The sequence below is a fragment of the Oenanthe melanoleuca genome, chromosome 5, assembly GCF_029582105.1.
Source record: "Oenanthe melanoleuca isolate GR-GAL-2019-014 chromosome 5, OMel1.0, whole genome shotgun sequence".
In the NCBI taxonomy this organism is placed as follows: domain Eukaryota; kingdom Metazoa; phylum Chordata; class Aves; order Passeriformes; family Muscicapidae; genus Oenanthe; species Oenanthe melanoleuca.
This window is the reverse complement of record NC_079339.1, coordinates 37,493,591-37,510,389: the sequence shown is the minus strand read 5'-3', so window position 1 is coordinate 37,510,389 and position 16,799 is coordinate 37,493,591. Positions and strand designations below refer to the sequence as shown.

At 40.9% G+C, this 16,799-nt stretch overlaps 2 protein-coding genes across 2 annotated transcripts in view; one reads left to right on the top strand and one right to left on the bottom strand.

Annotated features, from left to right (window-relative positions):
- Nucleotides 1–3,206, bottom strand: part of MIPOL1 (mirror-image polydactyly 1) — a 178,138-nt gene extending 174,932 nt beyond the window's left edge. The window contains exon 1 of the mRNA XM_056492662.1: nt 3,155–3,206. The gene's annotated coding sequence lies outside the window, so the exon portion shown is untranslated. The remainder of the gene's footprint in view (nt 1–3,154) is intronic.
- Nucleotides 3,207–5,192: 1,986 nt separating this feature from the next.
- The window catches only part of SLC25A21 (solute carrier family 25 member 21), a 227,266-nt gene continuing 215,659 nt past the window's right edge, over nt 5,193–16,799 (top strand). The window contains exon 1 of the mRNA XM_056492658.1: nt 5,193–5,426. Within this exon, the coding sequence (XP_056348633.1) occupies nt 5,360–5,426 (67 nt within the window). The 5' untranslated portion in view covers nt 5,193–5,359. The remainder of the gene's footprint in view (nt 5,427–16,799) is intronic.

The following is a 16,799-nucleotide window of genomic DNA, read 5'->3' as shown; positions in this document are numbered from 1 at the left end:
CTCATAGGGTCAGCCTTGGCCAGCAGTGGATCCATCTCAAAGCAGGCTGGCATTGGCTCTGTTACACATGAGGGAAGCTTCTAGCAGCTTTTCACAGATGACCCTCTGCAGCTCTCTGCTAAAGAACCTTGTCACATAAAGCCAATACATACATAAGCTGTTTTCAAAATTCTATTATATAATATTCTTTACTATACCAAAGACCACCACTCCACAGAAACTGTTAGTTTGTGTTTTAACCTGTCTCTTAAGGACAAAGGTCCACATCAAGAATCATCATGGAAAACAGAAGCCCCCTATGGAGCAAGCAGGGAGAATGCCAAGCATCCTGTCACTTAAAAAACTAGTGGCTGAAAGCAGCAGACAATCATCTTAACAACTGAGCATTTACACTGGTTCTTTCCATAGTTGTATCTGTTCTGCAAAAAAAGGTTCAATACTCTTTTTATTTTTTCTCTTACTCCTTCAAAACCACTTTCCTTTCAAAGGAAAAATGCAGCAATCATACTTACAGGAATATCTGTCAGTTGTGACATTAGCTTGTAGTCAAATCTGTCAATAGCGGGCAGCCCAGAAGGATTGGTTGTTTGTTTCAAAGGTAAATTTCAAAACATCAATTGCCCACATAGGATAACAGTTGGAAAAGTGAAAAGAAGCCTCTACATTGATTTGGGTGATCTGCACTAAAGTGAGTATCAAGTCAAATCACCAATTCATAGCTTAAAACCATTGCACTATGGCATTTCACTGCCATCAACACGCAGCATCTGTTCTGCCCTATGTCTGGCAGACTAAAAAGTAGGTAGCATAAAGATCCATTAGGAGATCTCTCAAACTCCTAACTAATTTTACACAAAACTGTGATGTATAGGCAGGATGCTCTTCCCCTTCACCCTCAGATCACGTGGATCTTGCTTTCTGATCAATAATTTGTTGATTCCTTCCACAGAAAACTATCAAATACGTATTTTCTCTTCCCCCCAACCCCTTCTAACAAGATCTGAAAACTCCTTTACTTTTTTACTAACCTAGGCACCCTGAGAAACTAAAACCCCCACGAACTGCAAAAAGCTACACATGGGTCATGTGGCATCAGCACCATATTATTTCTGCCAGTAATACGTGTTGGATTTGTCTTGCTGCAAGAGAAATACTAAGCCTGAAACAAAACCTTGTTTTGCTTCTCACAGGTCAGGGAAAGAGTTTAATGTACCATTATAATGTATTTCTAATTTAGCAGCATCTAGAATGACTTCTAACAAACAGGGAGACAGATTAACAGAATGTGATGAAAAGTAACATTTCCAAAACAGGAAAACTAATAACTAAAAGAAAAATTAAGTAAATCCAGAAACCAACCAAGAAAACAAATGAAAAGGCAAGAAATCTAATTAGTTATCATGTGAAAACTGGGGAAGAAATTTTTAAAATTTAATTTGTTAGCCATTAGTATTAGGTAGTAGAGTACCCATTACAAACTGCAATGGGAATCATCTAAGGAACCTGCAGTATAACTGCAAGAAAACCTGTAATACCTACAGAAACTAGTAGCAGCAACTGACCCTACCTTCTTAAATCCTATATGTAATTTCACCTCTCAGTCCCTCTCTTCACTTTTCACACTGCAACCAGAACTGCAGTAATTTCTCCTTAGATGGACAAGCAAGACAAGTTTGTCACTTTCAAGGTCCTGAAATCAGTGCTAATCCCTTTACCAGTGACAGAGCACAAGAGCTCACAGCCAGCAAATTGATGGCACCTCACTGGTGTACATAGCTCTGTCTCACACAGCTGAAGAACCTTGTCATGAATGACAACATTCTGGGTACTTAACAGCAAAATAAAACAAAAACAGAACTACCACACAAGCAACACCAGCACGACAGTTTTAATTATTGTTAAACCTCACAAGATTTATAAGTTAGTGCCATAACATATTTAAATAAACAAATAATATAAACCAATTGGTTTCAAGTTAAATCAGATTGCACATTCCCAAAGCAGAACTGGCCAAGTATGGATGCTCAAGGACAGGTACAAGAGCAAGGAAAGCATCATCGCACTTCCATAAAACCCACAAATCCTAGAACCTCCAAGATTTGCAGCTTTGAGATCTTCTGAGCCAGAAATCACATTGCTGTGGTTAACCAATTTTTCTTCCACAGCTAAGGCACTGCAATTTAAGACTGTTCTAACTGTAGTTAGAACTTGCTGGAATATTCAAAGGCCACTACAGTGCTGCAGGGCACTCTGAACTCCCAAACTCGGGCTGAACAAACTCCTACAGCAACTCAGCTCCAATAACCTCAACCCCCTGAAGTTGTACCTAGACCCAGCTGTAGTTTTTCCACGGACAAACATCGGAGGGTGTGTTGTCTCAGGTAAAATAGTCCTTTGGTTACATTTACTGAATGTTTTACTCCCAACAGCTCACACTGAGAAACCATAGCCTTTTTCCTCAAAAGAAATAGACGCTCACATCGTCATCATTCTGAATAGCAGGAATTACAAGAGCTGAGGTACACAGCTCATTGGGATTTCCTAAGCAGCTTTAAGTCATACATATACAAAAAAAAAAAAAAACAAAAAAACAAAAACAAAACAAAAAAAACCACCAACTTTATTTTAGCAAGTTCTTTTGGTGCGGTTTTTTTCCTTCTTTTTTAATGTACTACTACAATGCTGAGTATCTTCCACAGCTTGTTCTCATCTGACAGTGAGGAACCAGCACCGATCTCCTGAATTTGTTCGGGGCAGGTTCCATCTCGGGCTGTCCCGGCTGCCATCCCAGCGCTGCCCCGCTCCCGGGAGGAGGCAGTCCGTCCCTTCCCGCTCCAAATCGCGCATCCCCGCACGGGAAACTCGCTTCCCCTGCCCGCAGCTGCGGAGCGGGCGCTAAGCCGGGCGGCCCGGCGGCGGCGGGAGGTCACAGTAACCCGGCCAGGGGCTCTGCGGAACACGCGGCCGGGCAGCGGCGCAGGAGGCCGGGCCGGGCCGCTCGCCCGCGGGGAGGCGCTGGGGGCAGAGCGGCCCGACCTAACGCAGCCCCGGCGGGACGCGCCGCCGCCGCCCAGCCCCGGAGCCGCAGAGGATGGGGCGAGTTCCAACCCGAGCGCCGCGGGGCGGCCCCGACCCGGCCCCGCCGCCCCGTTACCTGCGCGCTCCGGCCCCGCCGCCGCCTCCGCAACAAAGCCGCGGGCGGACGGGGGAGGGGCGCGCGCGCCCGCCGCCCTCGGGAGCGCGCAGCGGCGGGGCCGCGGCCCGGGGGCGGGGCCGGGGCCGGGCGGGGCGGGGCCAGGGCCGGGCGGGGCGGGAGGGCCGGGGAGCGCCGGAACCGGGAGCGGAGGGCGCTGCTTTTGGGGGGTGTCTCCTGCCCGTCCTGCCCCCGTCCTGCACAGCCAGTTGTGGATTCCATCACGGAGTGTGAGCGCTGCGGGTGCTGCCCAGGATGGACGCAGTAACCACAAATGGAGACAGACCCTGCCAGGGATATCGACGAGAATAATGGAGTGACGCTCACGTAGTGGTTTGGGAAGAGGCCATACGGAAATAGGATTAAGCCTAGAAATGCTTTAGGAAACCTAAAGGTTTAGATTGCCCTTTGTAGGGAAGGAGGGAGGGGTAGATGGAAAATAAGGGAGATGTGCCATATGTAAAAGAGATTTCCTGCTGGGAAATTGAATTAGGGGTTATAGATTCGGAGTTTGAATACCGTGAAACAACTTTAATAGTTTCCTAACAACAGTAGAGGTTGCTTGGGTTTTTTAAGGAGCAGGTGTTATGGTACTGTGTGAACATCTGTGTAATTTACATGCACTCAGACCGTTATTTTTCACTTTCTTTATGTAAACCTTATCTTTGATGCAGGGACACCCTCCGCAGAAAATAAATCTATCTGACCAGTTTCTGCACCCTCTGATCGGCTCCAAATTCTCTTTGCTGCCGAATTACTGTAGCAAAGTCCACCTTAATACTAGATTAGCTATTTGTACCCATGGGAACATTGCCCAGGGAGACACATCTCTGAAACAAAAAAAGTGGTGATGCTTCAGCATCTGCTTTTTAATGACAGGGAACACTGGAGACTTGATCATCCAGGAGTATTTACTGAGCAGCACTCTCAAGGAGTCAAACCAAGGGAACTAAGGCAAATGCTAATGAAACATTGAAGTTGAGATTTTAATTACTTAAAGGTCAGCATATTCAAGGTTTATTAATTCAAAGGAGTTATTCTGTATTCCCACAACAATCTGCACTCAGCTCCCACATAGATCAAATATTCATGTTATTGTTTATTTGCTGATGCATTCAAGTTATGTAACTGAATGCTATACTTGACTATTATTCCTTTTTGCAATTAGGGTCTTGGTCTTTTAACACTTCATTAGCTCATCTCTGTATATTTCCTACCTTCCCACCCTTTTCAGTAGCAATAAACGCGTTGTTTTTCTGTGATCGTTGTTCTACTTTATACAAGGCTACATTTCCTTTCAAGCTTGTAACCTTTAGCCAGTTAGCAACATTTGTGGCTAAACTATCACAAAACACTCGCAGACCCTCCGCAAACTAATGTATCAGGATACTCCTATGAACTGCCTTGCCCTTCAATGGTGCTGCCTCTGGGATGAGCCCATGCTGTCCCCACGTTGTACTCGGGCATCTTCTGAAAAGCAGGTTGGCCTTGCCGAAGGCAGCGCTGGGCTGTCGGCGCTGTGCCCCACCGCTTCCAGCCCGTGCCCGTTTTGTTTACTAAGATGGGCCAACAGGTCCGGGTAACACACGTAATAGTTACTCTCCAAGTGACAAAATACCCGTGTCCTTTGAACACCGAGGAGCTGGAGCCAACCTTTAGACTAAAGGTTTTAAAAGGACAGTAGTGCTCCAAAAGACAGCCTGTGAGCCCAGCGGCACCACGGACCGCTGCTAGGAGCTGAGCAGCAGAGGATGTGCGGGTGAAGGGGTGCGGGAGCAGCATGTGCGCTGCATGGCCCAGCCCCGGGGCGGGAGTGTACGGCCCGAGCCTGAGCAGGACACCGGCTGCGTTCCCACCGTCAGTGCCCCAGCCCGGGCGATGGCAGCGCCGGCCGCTCCGGCTCTGCCCTCAGAGAGCCGCCGCCGCTCTCCCGGCTGGGAGCGGCGCCCGTAGCTGCCAGCCCCAGCGCTGCCCGGGGCCGCCCTCTGCCCGGGGCCGGCTGCCAGAGCCGCCGCGGGGCCGCGCAGCCCGGCGCCACCGCCCCCGGCGATCGCGGCCCCCGTCCCGCCCTCAGATAACCGCGGCCCCCGGACTCTTCCCCCCCGCCCCGCGCTCGGCCCGGCCGGCAGCCGCTCTCCCGGCGCCAGCTGCCTCCCGCGGGCAAGGATGGCTCGGCAGCCGCGGGGCTTTCTGCAGGAGGCCTCTCACCAAGTGGTCGCCGGAGGCTCGGCGGGTGAGTGCGCGCGTTGCTCGTGGGCGGGAAGGGTCTGCCCGTCCCCCGCCGGCGGCCGCGCCGCCTCCCGCTCTCCGCGCTGCCCGGGCGGCGGGAGCGAACCGGCTCAGCGGCGGCTCCTCCCCCGGGCGGCGCGGGCGGGCCCGGAGGCGACCCCAGCCCGGGGGTCCCGGGGCGGCTTCTGCGCGGTGCTCGGGCCGCCGGTGGGGCAGGGGGAAGGGGCGCTCCCTGGTTCCCCGGTATCTGCGCCGCGCACGCCCCGCAGCCCCTCGGGCGATAAGAGCGGCGGGCGGGCCCCTCCAACGGCAGCCGCCGGCGGTGCCCGAGCGCGGCTGTGCCCGCGCCGGCCCAGCGCTGGATGGAACCGCGCTCGGGCAGTGCCCGGATCCGCCCCCGCCGCCGGGACACGGGACGGAAAACGCCTTCCCCGTGGCACTCTTCGTCGCTGAGTTACAGAGAAACCAACGCAGGGCTACGGGGGAAACGCGTTTCTGGAATGTCGGCGTTACTAGTTCCTGTGTAGTCTATTTGTACTGCAAACTACAAGTGTCAAAATCCTACACGTCTGTTTAGCAATGAAAGCGTTGCTTTCAAGTCTACAAGTTTCCTATGTAAATCCCAGTGAAACTGAAATACTTGAATCAGCCTGCAGTGTAGGGGTTTTAACACAAGATCCTGCTCTTTCAGTCTGTATATGTAAATCCTGTTAATACTTCAACTATGTAGTGTGTGTTTAAGTGTTCCTTAGTGTCCTTTTTGAGGTCAAAATGCTGTGTGTCATACTGTGTTTTACATGATGGAGAAGAGCTGCACGGCAGTGTTGCTGTGTCTTATGTGATGCTTCAGTGTAATGTGTGCAAGAAAAATTCTGTGATTGACACCTGTGTGGCTGTGACACTACATGTGAGCTGGTATTCCATTCCCTGCAATTCCCCTGGTAGCTCTAAATTCACTTCTATGCATTCCTGCCACCAACACACATTTGGGTGCTTTCTTTCCATGCTAGTGACTATGCCCTTTGTTTTCATCCTTTGACAGCGAGAGATGTCATAGCAGAAGTGGAGAAGTCTGCTGTCCCAGTGTATTGTATGACTGCTGTCCCAGCCCTTCCAGTGTATTCTATGACTGTTCATGAAACTTTTCTGCAGTATTCAAAATTCTAAAGGTTTTTTGGATTCTGCTTGGCACCACCCCCGTTTTCCTATAGGAGAGAATGGAAATGTTTAATCTGTCCTAGGTTGTTGAAAACCTTTCATACCTGAAGGGATACTGAGGTATCTTCTGCAAGATGACAGATTTATCTGCCCTTAGCAGTTGGGCTGTGCCTTAGTGATTCAGATTGATCTAGTGCACTATGTTACCATCCTCTGGCAGGAGCCTGATTTTGTCACAGGCACACTTTGTAGAAGAACAGATCACCTAATACCACAGAAAGAAAATTGTCATTTAGATAAATGAAAAATATTTGGTAATCTGGTAGGCATCAGTATTAGGGTGAAAAAATTTTCAAGGAGATAATTGATGTGCATGCAATACTTTTTTAAAAAAGTGTAACATGAGAGGCCTGTTGTATCTAGTCCAGAAGCATCATGAAGGTGTTTTGTTCTGTTTCCTGGCCTCAAGTGAATGCCACAGACATCCCAGGCTGTATTTTCTGTCTGTACCACACCTTAGAAAGAAACAAAACCAACCAACTAAAAAAAAACCCAAACAAACAAACAAAAAACAAAACAAAAAAAAGAACAAAAACAAACCAGAAAAACCCACAAAAAAACCTCCAGAACAAAACTAAAAAAATACCAAAACCCCCCAAAACCCCAAATACAACAACCAAACAAACAGAAAAACAAACAAAAAAAAAAAACCCAAACAGAAATTATTCTTAGTTAAGCTGGTTTCTAAGGAAGATACTGTGAGTTGGACTCTGTCAAAGCAATGGTAGGAAAGTATTGAGATGGTTGAATGGCAGAGCTCAATAGGTGTAATTGAAAGGTCAGAAATATTGCCTGCATAAGTAAAATGAGAGGTTATTTAGTATCTGCATGTCTGATGCAAAAGGATCTGATAAGAAATAATTCTGCTAGGTTGAGTGGAAAATTATTAGAGATAAGCCCAAGTTGGCAGAACAGGAAGAAAGGGATTTTTTGGTGCTTCATGGAAGATGCCAGGACTTGTTCATGGACTTAATAAAGGCAGGGGAAGAGAAAGAAGGAAGGAAATCAAGCATGACCCCTAGTCTACAGGACTGATAAAATGGAAGATACCAGCATGCTGGAAGAAGGAGAAAGGAAAGTATTCAGTGTTTTAAGAGAAAATATATAAGCATACCATTGGCTGTCAGAGGCATTGCTAAGTTAAACTTGAACAGGTCTCTGCTGTAATTGAACTGTAAAAGTCAAGCAAGACAGATGTCTTGCATACTTTGTCTGTGTCTGTTTTCATGTGACTTGTAATCTGACTTCATGTGAAATGGAAAGCTCTGCTTCCTGAGACTGAATGAAATTTTAAATATGAACAAAGTCTCAGTCTTAGGCTTATGTTTCTTCTGCTGGCATTGTTTACTCCCATCTTTCAGATGCCTCAATGAAGGTTAATAGCATAATTCAAAATACTTGGTTTTGTTTGCTTGCCTGGGTGTTTGACAATAGTGAGGAGAAGGACTTTGATTGAAACATAATTGGGACACTTCATTAGTGAGTTAAGGCCCTTCTAGTACAGGGAACTGCAGGCATACTCCTGTTCTCTAGTGGTTAATTAGTAAGCTAAGGCATGTGTGGAATTTAGAGCAAAAAATTAGACAAAAATCAGCTTTAAACTGTAAGGATCACTGTGAAAAGAACAACTTGGGAGCCTCTGACTTCCTTAGATTTATAGCAATTCTTCAAAAGATTATTTGAGAAGCCCAGTCAATGCAGGGTTCAAGTCAAAAAGAATCGTTTCTCTAAAACACAGAGATAAAAAAAAAAATCCTTGTTTTGCCTGCCTGTATGGAAAAGGCAGAAATTAAAACAATAGTGTTGCATACAAAGTCAATGAATATTTCCTTCCTCATAGAGAGGAATTGAATAGTGCAAAGTATGTTATGTGTTACTCAGATTAATTTGTCAAGACATCCTTGTAACAGTGTTGAGTCAGTTTGAATGAAGTGCAAATGTCATAAACAATTGCACAGATGCCTTGGCACAGTGAAGGCAGGTGGCTGAATATAGTTATCCTGAAGGTCTTAGGATGCTTCTACTTGATACAGGTGTGTTCATATTTTTTGATAACAAAAGACTGCAGATGGAAACAATTAGCTAAAACCACAGGTAACATAAATAAAATTATTATTATTATTATTATTATTATTATTATTATTATTATTATTATTATTATCATCATCATCATCATCATCATCATTATCATTATCATTATCATTATCATTATCATTATCATTATCATTATTATATTATTAAATTTTTTTAGTTGGATGATCACCTCTCTTTCTTCCGTACATGTACAGATAACCTATAAACATTTTAAATTTTGAAGTTAAAATTTTGAATAATTTATTTCATATCTTTAGTACGTGATGAATACAAAGATGACGTTTTTCAGATATGTAATATTTAACCAATTTTTAAGTACTTTTCTGCTGAAAATTCAATATCTCTCTCTACCTAAATCCACTTAATAAATGAACATGAACTGCAGAATTAATTACTGTAAAATAAATATGGAAAAGTTAGAACAAAATGAGCTTTAAAATAAAATAATTACTTCATAGGGATAATTCAGGCTGATCTCTTTTTCCCCCTATTCCTCATATTTTCATTAAACAGCAGGATTTCTTCCTCTCTGTGCTTTTCAGCTTCAATTTTTTTTAATATATTTTTAAATTTTTTTAAGGTGTTAGGTTTCCAGCTGCATTGAAACCTAATAGGATTTGGGAGTCTAATTCTCTTAAGCTCCTTTGAAAGTCCAAACCTTTTCTCTTGAGAGGTGTTTTATTTCAGGAGGAGACAATGTTGATTAACCTACATAGCAGCAATTCTTTGAACCTCTATAAGCAGGAAAGCCACTTGTCCAATGAAGACTGTCAAATGCAAATACAGTATTAAAACCAGTGTTTGGTCTTCCTGTTGCAAGAGGTGTTAGGCAGACAAAAATCATGACAAGGTGTGTAGGCAGCATACTCTGTGAAACACCTTAGGTTATTTGGTCCCTGTGAATGGGAGAGGGAGCATGGTAGGTGTGCAGGAAGCACTCAAAACAGCAGGAAAATTAGCTTTGTGTCATCTGCATGTGTGCTGAGGTCTCACTGTCTGTGCCAGTGATGAAGCCACTGAAGGGCACTGGTCCCAAGACAGACTCTGAGGGATGCCACACATCACTGGCCTCCACCTGGACACAGAGCCATTGACCTCAACTCCCTGTCTCTGCCCAGGGAGTGTTTAGGCTGAGCTGATCATGTTTGACTGGGTCATTGCAGTACCAACCACTCATGAGCAGCCATTTGGAGCTCTTAAATGTCTTAAGTTTCAAGCTATATTTGGGGATTTTTTTTAAAGATATAGCTTTTATATGGTGGTTAAGACATGAAGTAAAATTTACATGTTTATGTAACAGTGACAGAAACAAACTAAGAATTTTAGTAATTTCTAACATGTTATGATGCCTGTAGTGTGCTTAGTACTTTCTGTAGAAATTGGGACTCTGAAAAGAAGAATATTTTGGTCTGTGGACTCAGATACAGCTCATACCAAACTGCTTGTTGAACCTGGGGATTAAATGTCAGACTTGGTCTGGTACTCACCAGAATCTTGCAGCAACGTCATAATTCCAAGTGTGTCTTTGTTCCAAATAGGATACAGTGGAAAAAATTTGTAGTTGGCTGAGCTTTATTTAGTCTGGTGTGTTAGCCAATGGGGACAAAACATTTTGTGCAGAGAATCCTCTATGTGTGTAATAAGGCACTTATCCTTCAGATTGTGGTATGTGGTAAGCCTGAGGGTTTTCAGAAAGATTATAAATTTTCTTTTGTTTTTAGAGTAACAAGCTTTTTCTCAAATACCTCACCCCTTATCCCCCACTCTCCATAGAAACCCAAACCTGTTAAAACGACCAACTTCTCACCCAGAAAAGGAATAATGAAGTTATTTGCACTCATTGGATCTACTGCCCACAAGATGGCAGTGCAATACTACAATAAGATGCTAAGGTGCTTTTTCTACATGTGGCAGAACGATAAAAATGCATGTTGAAGCTGTTGCAGATAAGAAGATAAGCATATGTAATTTTGAATTATAATATAGGAAATAAAAGCATAAGGATGTCAAATAAATAATGATCAATAAATGCTGATTTCATATGTGTACTGGACAATCTAATGTCATTGAATTTGACTTTCACTGAATTAACCACAAGAATTGTAAGTGGTGATGTATCACTGGTAGAGGCCAGTAGATAGTTGTAATGCTAAGATTCCATGTAAAAATAAAAAACTTGGGATATATTAGTGTCTCAGTATAATCAATATGCAAATAGCTATTGATTTCCACTGTGGGAAATTTGAGTCTTGGCTGTTTTAATTTTAGCATAGATTTTATGCAGTATTGCAGAAATGTCATCAAGCTCTCAATGCCAATCTGTTACCAAAGTAAAGATTGCTATATTACATACACACTGTATATACACTCCTGTAAGCCTCTGTTAACTTCCTTCAAGTATTTGCAGGCATGAGACCTACAGCAAAGCATAAAAGCTTAAACACACTTCAAAATAAGCTATAAAATTTTGTTGTCAGATTTTAAAGTTAAATAATATTGTGGAATCCTTATACATGTAAAAGCATGTAAGTTGTCAAAATAATTAATACTGGAACATGCCTGTTGTAAAATTCATGGGCAAAAAATGCTTTGTCTGCAGAGGCAATTCTGGAGCTGTTACAGCTTCTGTGAGCCAAGATTCTATTGGCATAAAGAAAAAATTTTTATTACTGTTTATTGTTTCATCAGTTGTGCTTAGTTACTGATGTGCATATTCAAATCCATGTTAAATTGTTGTAACAAAAATTTATTATGCAGTAAGAATAAAATTCTAACATATAGCCACAAAGCATGATTTTTGATAGCAGATTTTTGATAATTATTTTCTGTGGCTGTGTTCTAGAAAAGAAAATTAGAATTGATTCTGGTTTTTTTTCTGTGCATAATATCTGGTAATTTTGACTGTTAAGTTAACTGGACTTGAAAACATACAGTTAAATTTTTTCCCCTTGAAGGAGATGAATTGATATTTGCTGCCTGTGCAAACCAACACTGGTCCTGTTGTTGAGTAAAGTAAATCAATATTGGTTTTTATAATATGAAACTTTCTGATGTGTAATTGTTATATGTGCAATAAAGTATTAAATATCAGCCATCTTAAGATAGTATTTTCTCTACAGAAAATATGTACTACAGGTCAGCTGTTTTGGGTGTGTTGAAAGTAGAGTAGTTCCAGGGTAAGTACTTGCCATTTTTTCTGCAGCCTGTCTTCTCCTGGGGAATCATTACAATTAGATATCATTGCACCAATGTCTGAAACAGGTAATTAATGTTTCAGTTGTCTACAGTGGTGGTTTCCTGATGAGAAAGTAACTGCAAGAGTCTGAATGTTGTTGAGAAGTCCCACCATACAGTGGGGAAGAAAATGCAGGAGCAATTGACCTTTAGATCTGCTTTTCAATCACCAAACTACACTGTTAACAGCTGCCTTTGTTTTCCCTCTGGATCATTTTCAATCCATCAATTTTTGTCAGGAAACACAGTTTATGGGTCATCTTTTAGTCTTTAGTCAATGAATCATTTCCCAGTTCAGTGTGTTATCCTAGTTTCCTGGACTTTTTACTGTTTTTATTATACTGAATATGCACATGTGCGGCTGGTGCCCCCAAACAGCAACACTCCCAAAAGCAAATGAGAGTCTTAGTAGCTCTTTCAGTTTTAGATAATTCTTTGTACTATTTATTTCATTTCCTCTTAGAGCCAGTTCTGAGTGGCTTTGCAATGGGGTTAAGGTTTCCTTGTTTTTCTATTACTAACACTTGTTGCTTAATATTTAGTTAGACAGTTGATTTTCAAAATTAGTACATATTTTGAATGTGTAACAAATATCACTCAACTCTGTTTTCATGGTTGGCTCCAGATAACATACTGAACTCAATAAAACCTGAAGGACATGATGAAAGAAAAAAAAAAAAAAAAAAAAAGAAAGATTCTAACTAACTGCCATAATCAGAGACACAGAAACAATATTTAACTCTTCATTACAGATTCTATGATGTTTAGTGTCGCTTCCAGCTTGTGGAGCTATGTGATTAATTTTTGAATTTGAAAGTTTGACTATAATTTCAATTTAAAATCAAATCTTTTCCTCAGTGTTTTGGCATTAAAGCTTGAAATGGTGAACTGTAGATGTTTTAAGAACCATACAGTAAAGATAGTGCTCCTGATCTTTAGATGTATTTTTGGATTTGAGCCATGAAGTTATGAATGCTTGAGATTTGTGATGATACACTGGGGGTGTTTAGGTTGGTTACCTGTTGGTTACATGTTCTCTACTGGCAGGTTTGCAATGCTGCCTTGCATGTGGTGGTGTGCACATGTGCACAACATAACCCCATGGCAAGAAGTAGAAAACAAAGTGTCAGGTTGCTTATAGGCTTTTAGAAAAGTTTGTTTTAGAAGACATTACCTTACTATTGATGCTGATCAGTGGCAGCACAATCTTGTGTGTGCACCTTAATTTCATCAGAATTGCATAATAGTGTGAAAAGCAAGAGTGCTTACTTTGTTCATGCTGAACATTTAAAACATTGTGTTTGGTGCCCATTTTTGGTGCTTCTGTCATCACCTGGTAGCATCTGTTGTCTCTGGGTGGCTATACTAGTTCATCCTGGGATCAGTGCATCATCAAAAAGAGGAGTTATTTAGAGGAATGGGTGATATTCTGAGAGTAGAAGACTCCTGAAAGAATAGAAGAGCTTTGAGAATCTTCACAGTTCTGCTCTTCATCCATCTCCAAGTCTCTGGTTATTGCAGAGCCAAAGCAATGGGACTTTTAAGAAAGTACTGTGTTTGCAGACAAGTGCTTAATTCTCCTCTCCTAAATGGAATTAGGTTTCTGAAGGGGATTTGGGCAGTTGCATTAAGCAGGGGGAACATGACTGCTACTTATTTATTATACCTCTTAGTAAAAATTTTACAAGGCAAAACTGTAATGCTGACTGGATAATGAGACAGTCCTTGCTTAAAACAGTCTTCATTGTGTTTTTTTCTAAGCAGTGAAGGAAAATAAGTATCAATATGCTAAATGCTTTGACTGGCATTTTATTCCTTATTGTGAAATATGATGATGGCCATCCCAGATAACGAAAAGAAAACAAATATTTTCTGTTGATTTTTAGCAAAAATTTCTCCTTTCTGTAAAATTTCACTTTTTAATATGATGACAAATAAGCCTATTTATTAGGCATTTCTAAAAGGGAGGAAGAAAACATGTAGACTTTCTACAGATATAAACCCATGAATGTTATTAGGGACTAGACTAAATGGAAAGAAATTTCTTATTTAGAGTATGGAACTCTTCTAAGTTAATGTCCATAAAGTTTAAATTAGTTCAGACTTTTCTTATTAGAATAAATGTTTCCTTTTAAAAAGCATGATAATCATAATCAAGACTGAATTTGTTCTGTTATTTATTTTCAAAATGATTGTACATGTTTAGCAGACTTTTGATTTAAATCCCTAGGGATATATTGGAGACAGATGTTTAGATGACCTAATGTTTAAAGTAAAGTTATATTTGGACACTCGATTAAATTTTCCTTAAAATCTTTCCATATATGTTAGATTGTGGAGCAGTGCAGAAAGTATTGAAAGATTTATGTTGAAAAGGTACTGCTTTATTTTTAAAGTAAGTTATTAGAGTTCAGTAGATTTTATTTCAGGCAACTGTCAAAAGCAGAAAATGTTTGATTATAAAACAGCATGTTTACAAATGAAAATATTGTGTCTTGTCGCAGAGCTAAATGGAAAACAGATTTCTTTAAAAGTTCATTGATTTCAAAACCGAATTTACCAGGCCATTTATAGCTGCCTCAGAACTTGGTAAAGATTATGGTAGACCTTAAAATGTAGCATCAGTTGAAGACTGCATCATAGGGCATAACAGTTGCAAATGTTTTTACTACTTTCTGGTTTTGAGCAAGTAAAAGCTTCTCAAGATGCACCTAATGCACCTAATAGTGTGGATGACTATAAGGGCTTCATATGTGATAGTAAACAACATTTTCAAAAGTCTTAATACTTCGTCACCATAATTATCAATATTGACTATTGAGAAGGTATTGATTTACAGATGAAAACAACGAGTATCTTCAGCCTTTTAAAATTTATATATACTGGGTTTTATTGTGTTTAGTTAAATAAGCAAGTTACTGAGTTGCTGAACTGCCATTTTTACCTGTAGCTTAAATATTGTACTAAGAGATGCATGGATACTTTGTGGGCTGATGCAAGTGTTCAGTATAATAAACACTATTCAGATGGTTAGCACTCAACCTGCAAAATAACCTCTGGCCAGATCTCGAGAACGTTTCTGTGGAACAGCATTTTTATTATTTTCTGTCATTTGTGATTAGGAAGGCTGACATGGGCAGCAGAGCTGACAAGTATTTTATACAGAGTGGACCTTGTTATGTTTAGGCAGCACATGCAGGATTTTTCTGTAATCTGAAGTCTGCTGGGTTAGAACTGGAGTAGCCCTCTTCTGGAAAAAACTGAAATTGCAGTATTTGCAGCCTCTTCTTTCATGTAGGAGTGGATGTTGGGTCAACAATGGCATAAAAATATGATTCACACAGGGAACAAAAGGAGATCTCATCCTGTTCCTGAAAAAGGAGATTTCATTCTGTCTTTTTGCTGTTAGATGAAATTACAGTAACCATGGGCAGTAACTGTTTTGTATAGCATGGATCTAATAAAAACTGAATGAATGAATGAATGTGTAGTACCTATGTGATGCCATTTACTGTAAGCAGAAATTATTTTTTTTTCTTCCTGAATTAAGATTTGGGATATAGATTATAACTCTGGAAAATAAATGTAAAAGTATCTTCTTAAGACTACCAAGAAGCAAAGAGTGGTCTTAAAATTGGAAGAGATAGCCCTTAAACATGTTCTGAAAATGTCACTTGTCAGCTGATGGTGTGAAGGTAAGAGTAAGTATAGAATGAAATCGTAAAAATTTTGCAGATAAAGCAGTTTTACAGTGTTGTGGTTAGATTTGTCTACACACAGACTTTCTAAGTTCAGAAATGTTCTTTTAAAGTATTGAAAGAATATTGATCAGTCGATGCATAACACTGTTAATTGGACTTGTCACTTGCTTAGTCTTGCAGACCTTGAGTGAACACTTGGAACTTGACCGAAGTACCTTGTGCGACAACTTTGATGCTTGTGTAGTGTAATCTTACCTTTTGTTGCGTAATGGATTTTCCCTTTTCATAATGTATATTTTTTCAGTGAATGGAAAAAATAATGGCATTTTGTCTAAATACTCATGAACTTCTCATGTAATATATTATCACTTGCACATACAAAATTTGACTATTTTTTTTCCTTGATTATGCGCGAATCACATTATGCTATTTGAGCATTTTCTGTAAAGACTTCAGTTGGTGTGCTGAGATTTGCAGGAGTGATTAGTCCTCTCTGGTTCCTCAAGACAGACACCTGCAAGGAGAGTAGACAGTTTTATTTGGATGCTATGAAAGTTCTCTGCAACTTGTAGAGAAACAGGGAAAAAAAACCTGGAAGCCAGGAGGATGAGATGATTTTAACTTCCTTAATTTGCTCTTTTCATTTTTATTGCTTTATTTTTTCCTTTCCTGTAGTCCTTGTGGAAGTAGCAGGGACCTTAAAGACTAAATGCTGCTCTGTTAGTCAAACTTAGTTGTTTGCATTCTGTGTGCTGAATAAGTATAACATCCTTGGGGGAAAACTTTCTGTCAAGTAGAGATGGTATCACAATCATTACCAGCTAAGTCCTAAACTGTTCAGTCTAATCTTGTTTACATCTAAATCTTTGTTTCCTACATTTTAATGAATCTATAATTTCACCTAGAACCTGAATTGCAAAACATGTAAAGAATTAAAAAACTTAGAGAGAGACAATGTTCAGCAAATTCCTTTTCAACAAATAGGGCTGAAACCTTATCTACTGCAACTGGAATTAGGGATAGCTTGCTTTGTCTTTGTTTAGACTACAAACTCTATTCTGGTTAAGAGATTAAATTTAGAGAGAGAAATAAATCATTGCATCACATTTTGTATGATGATTGAACTGTTT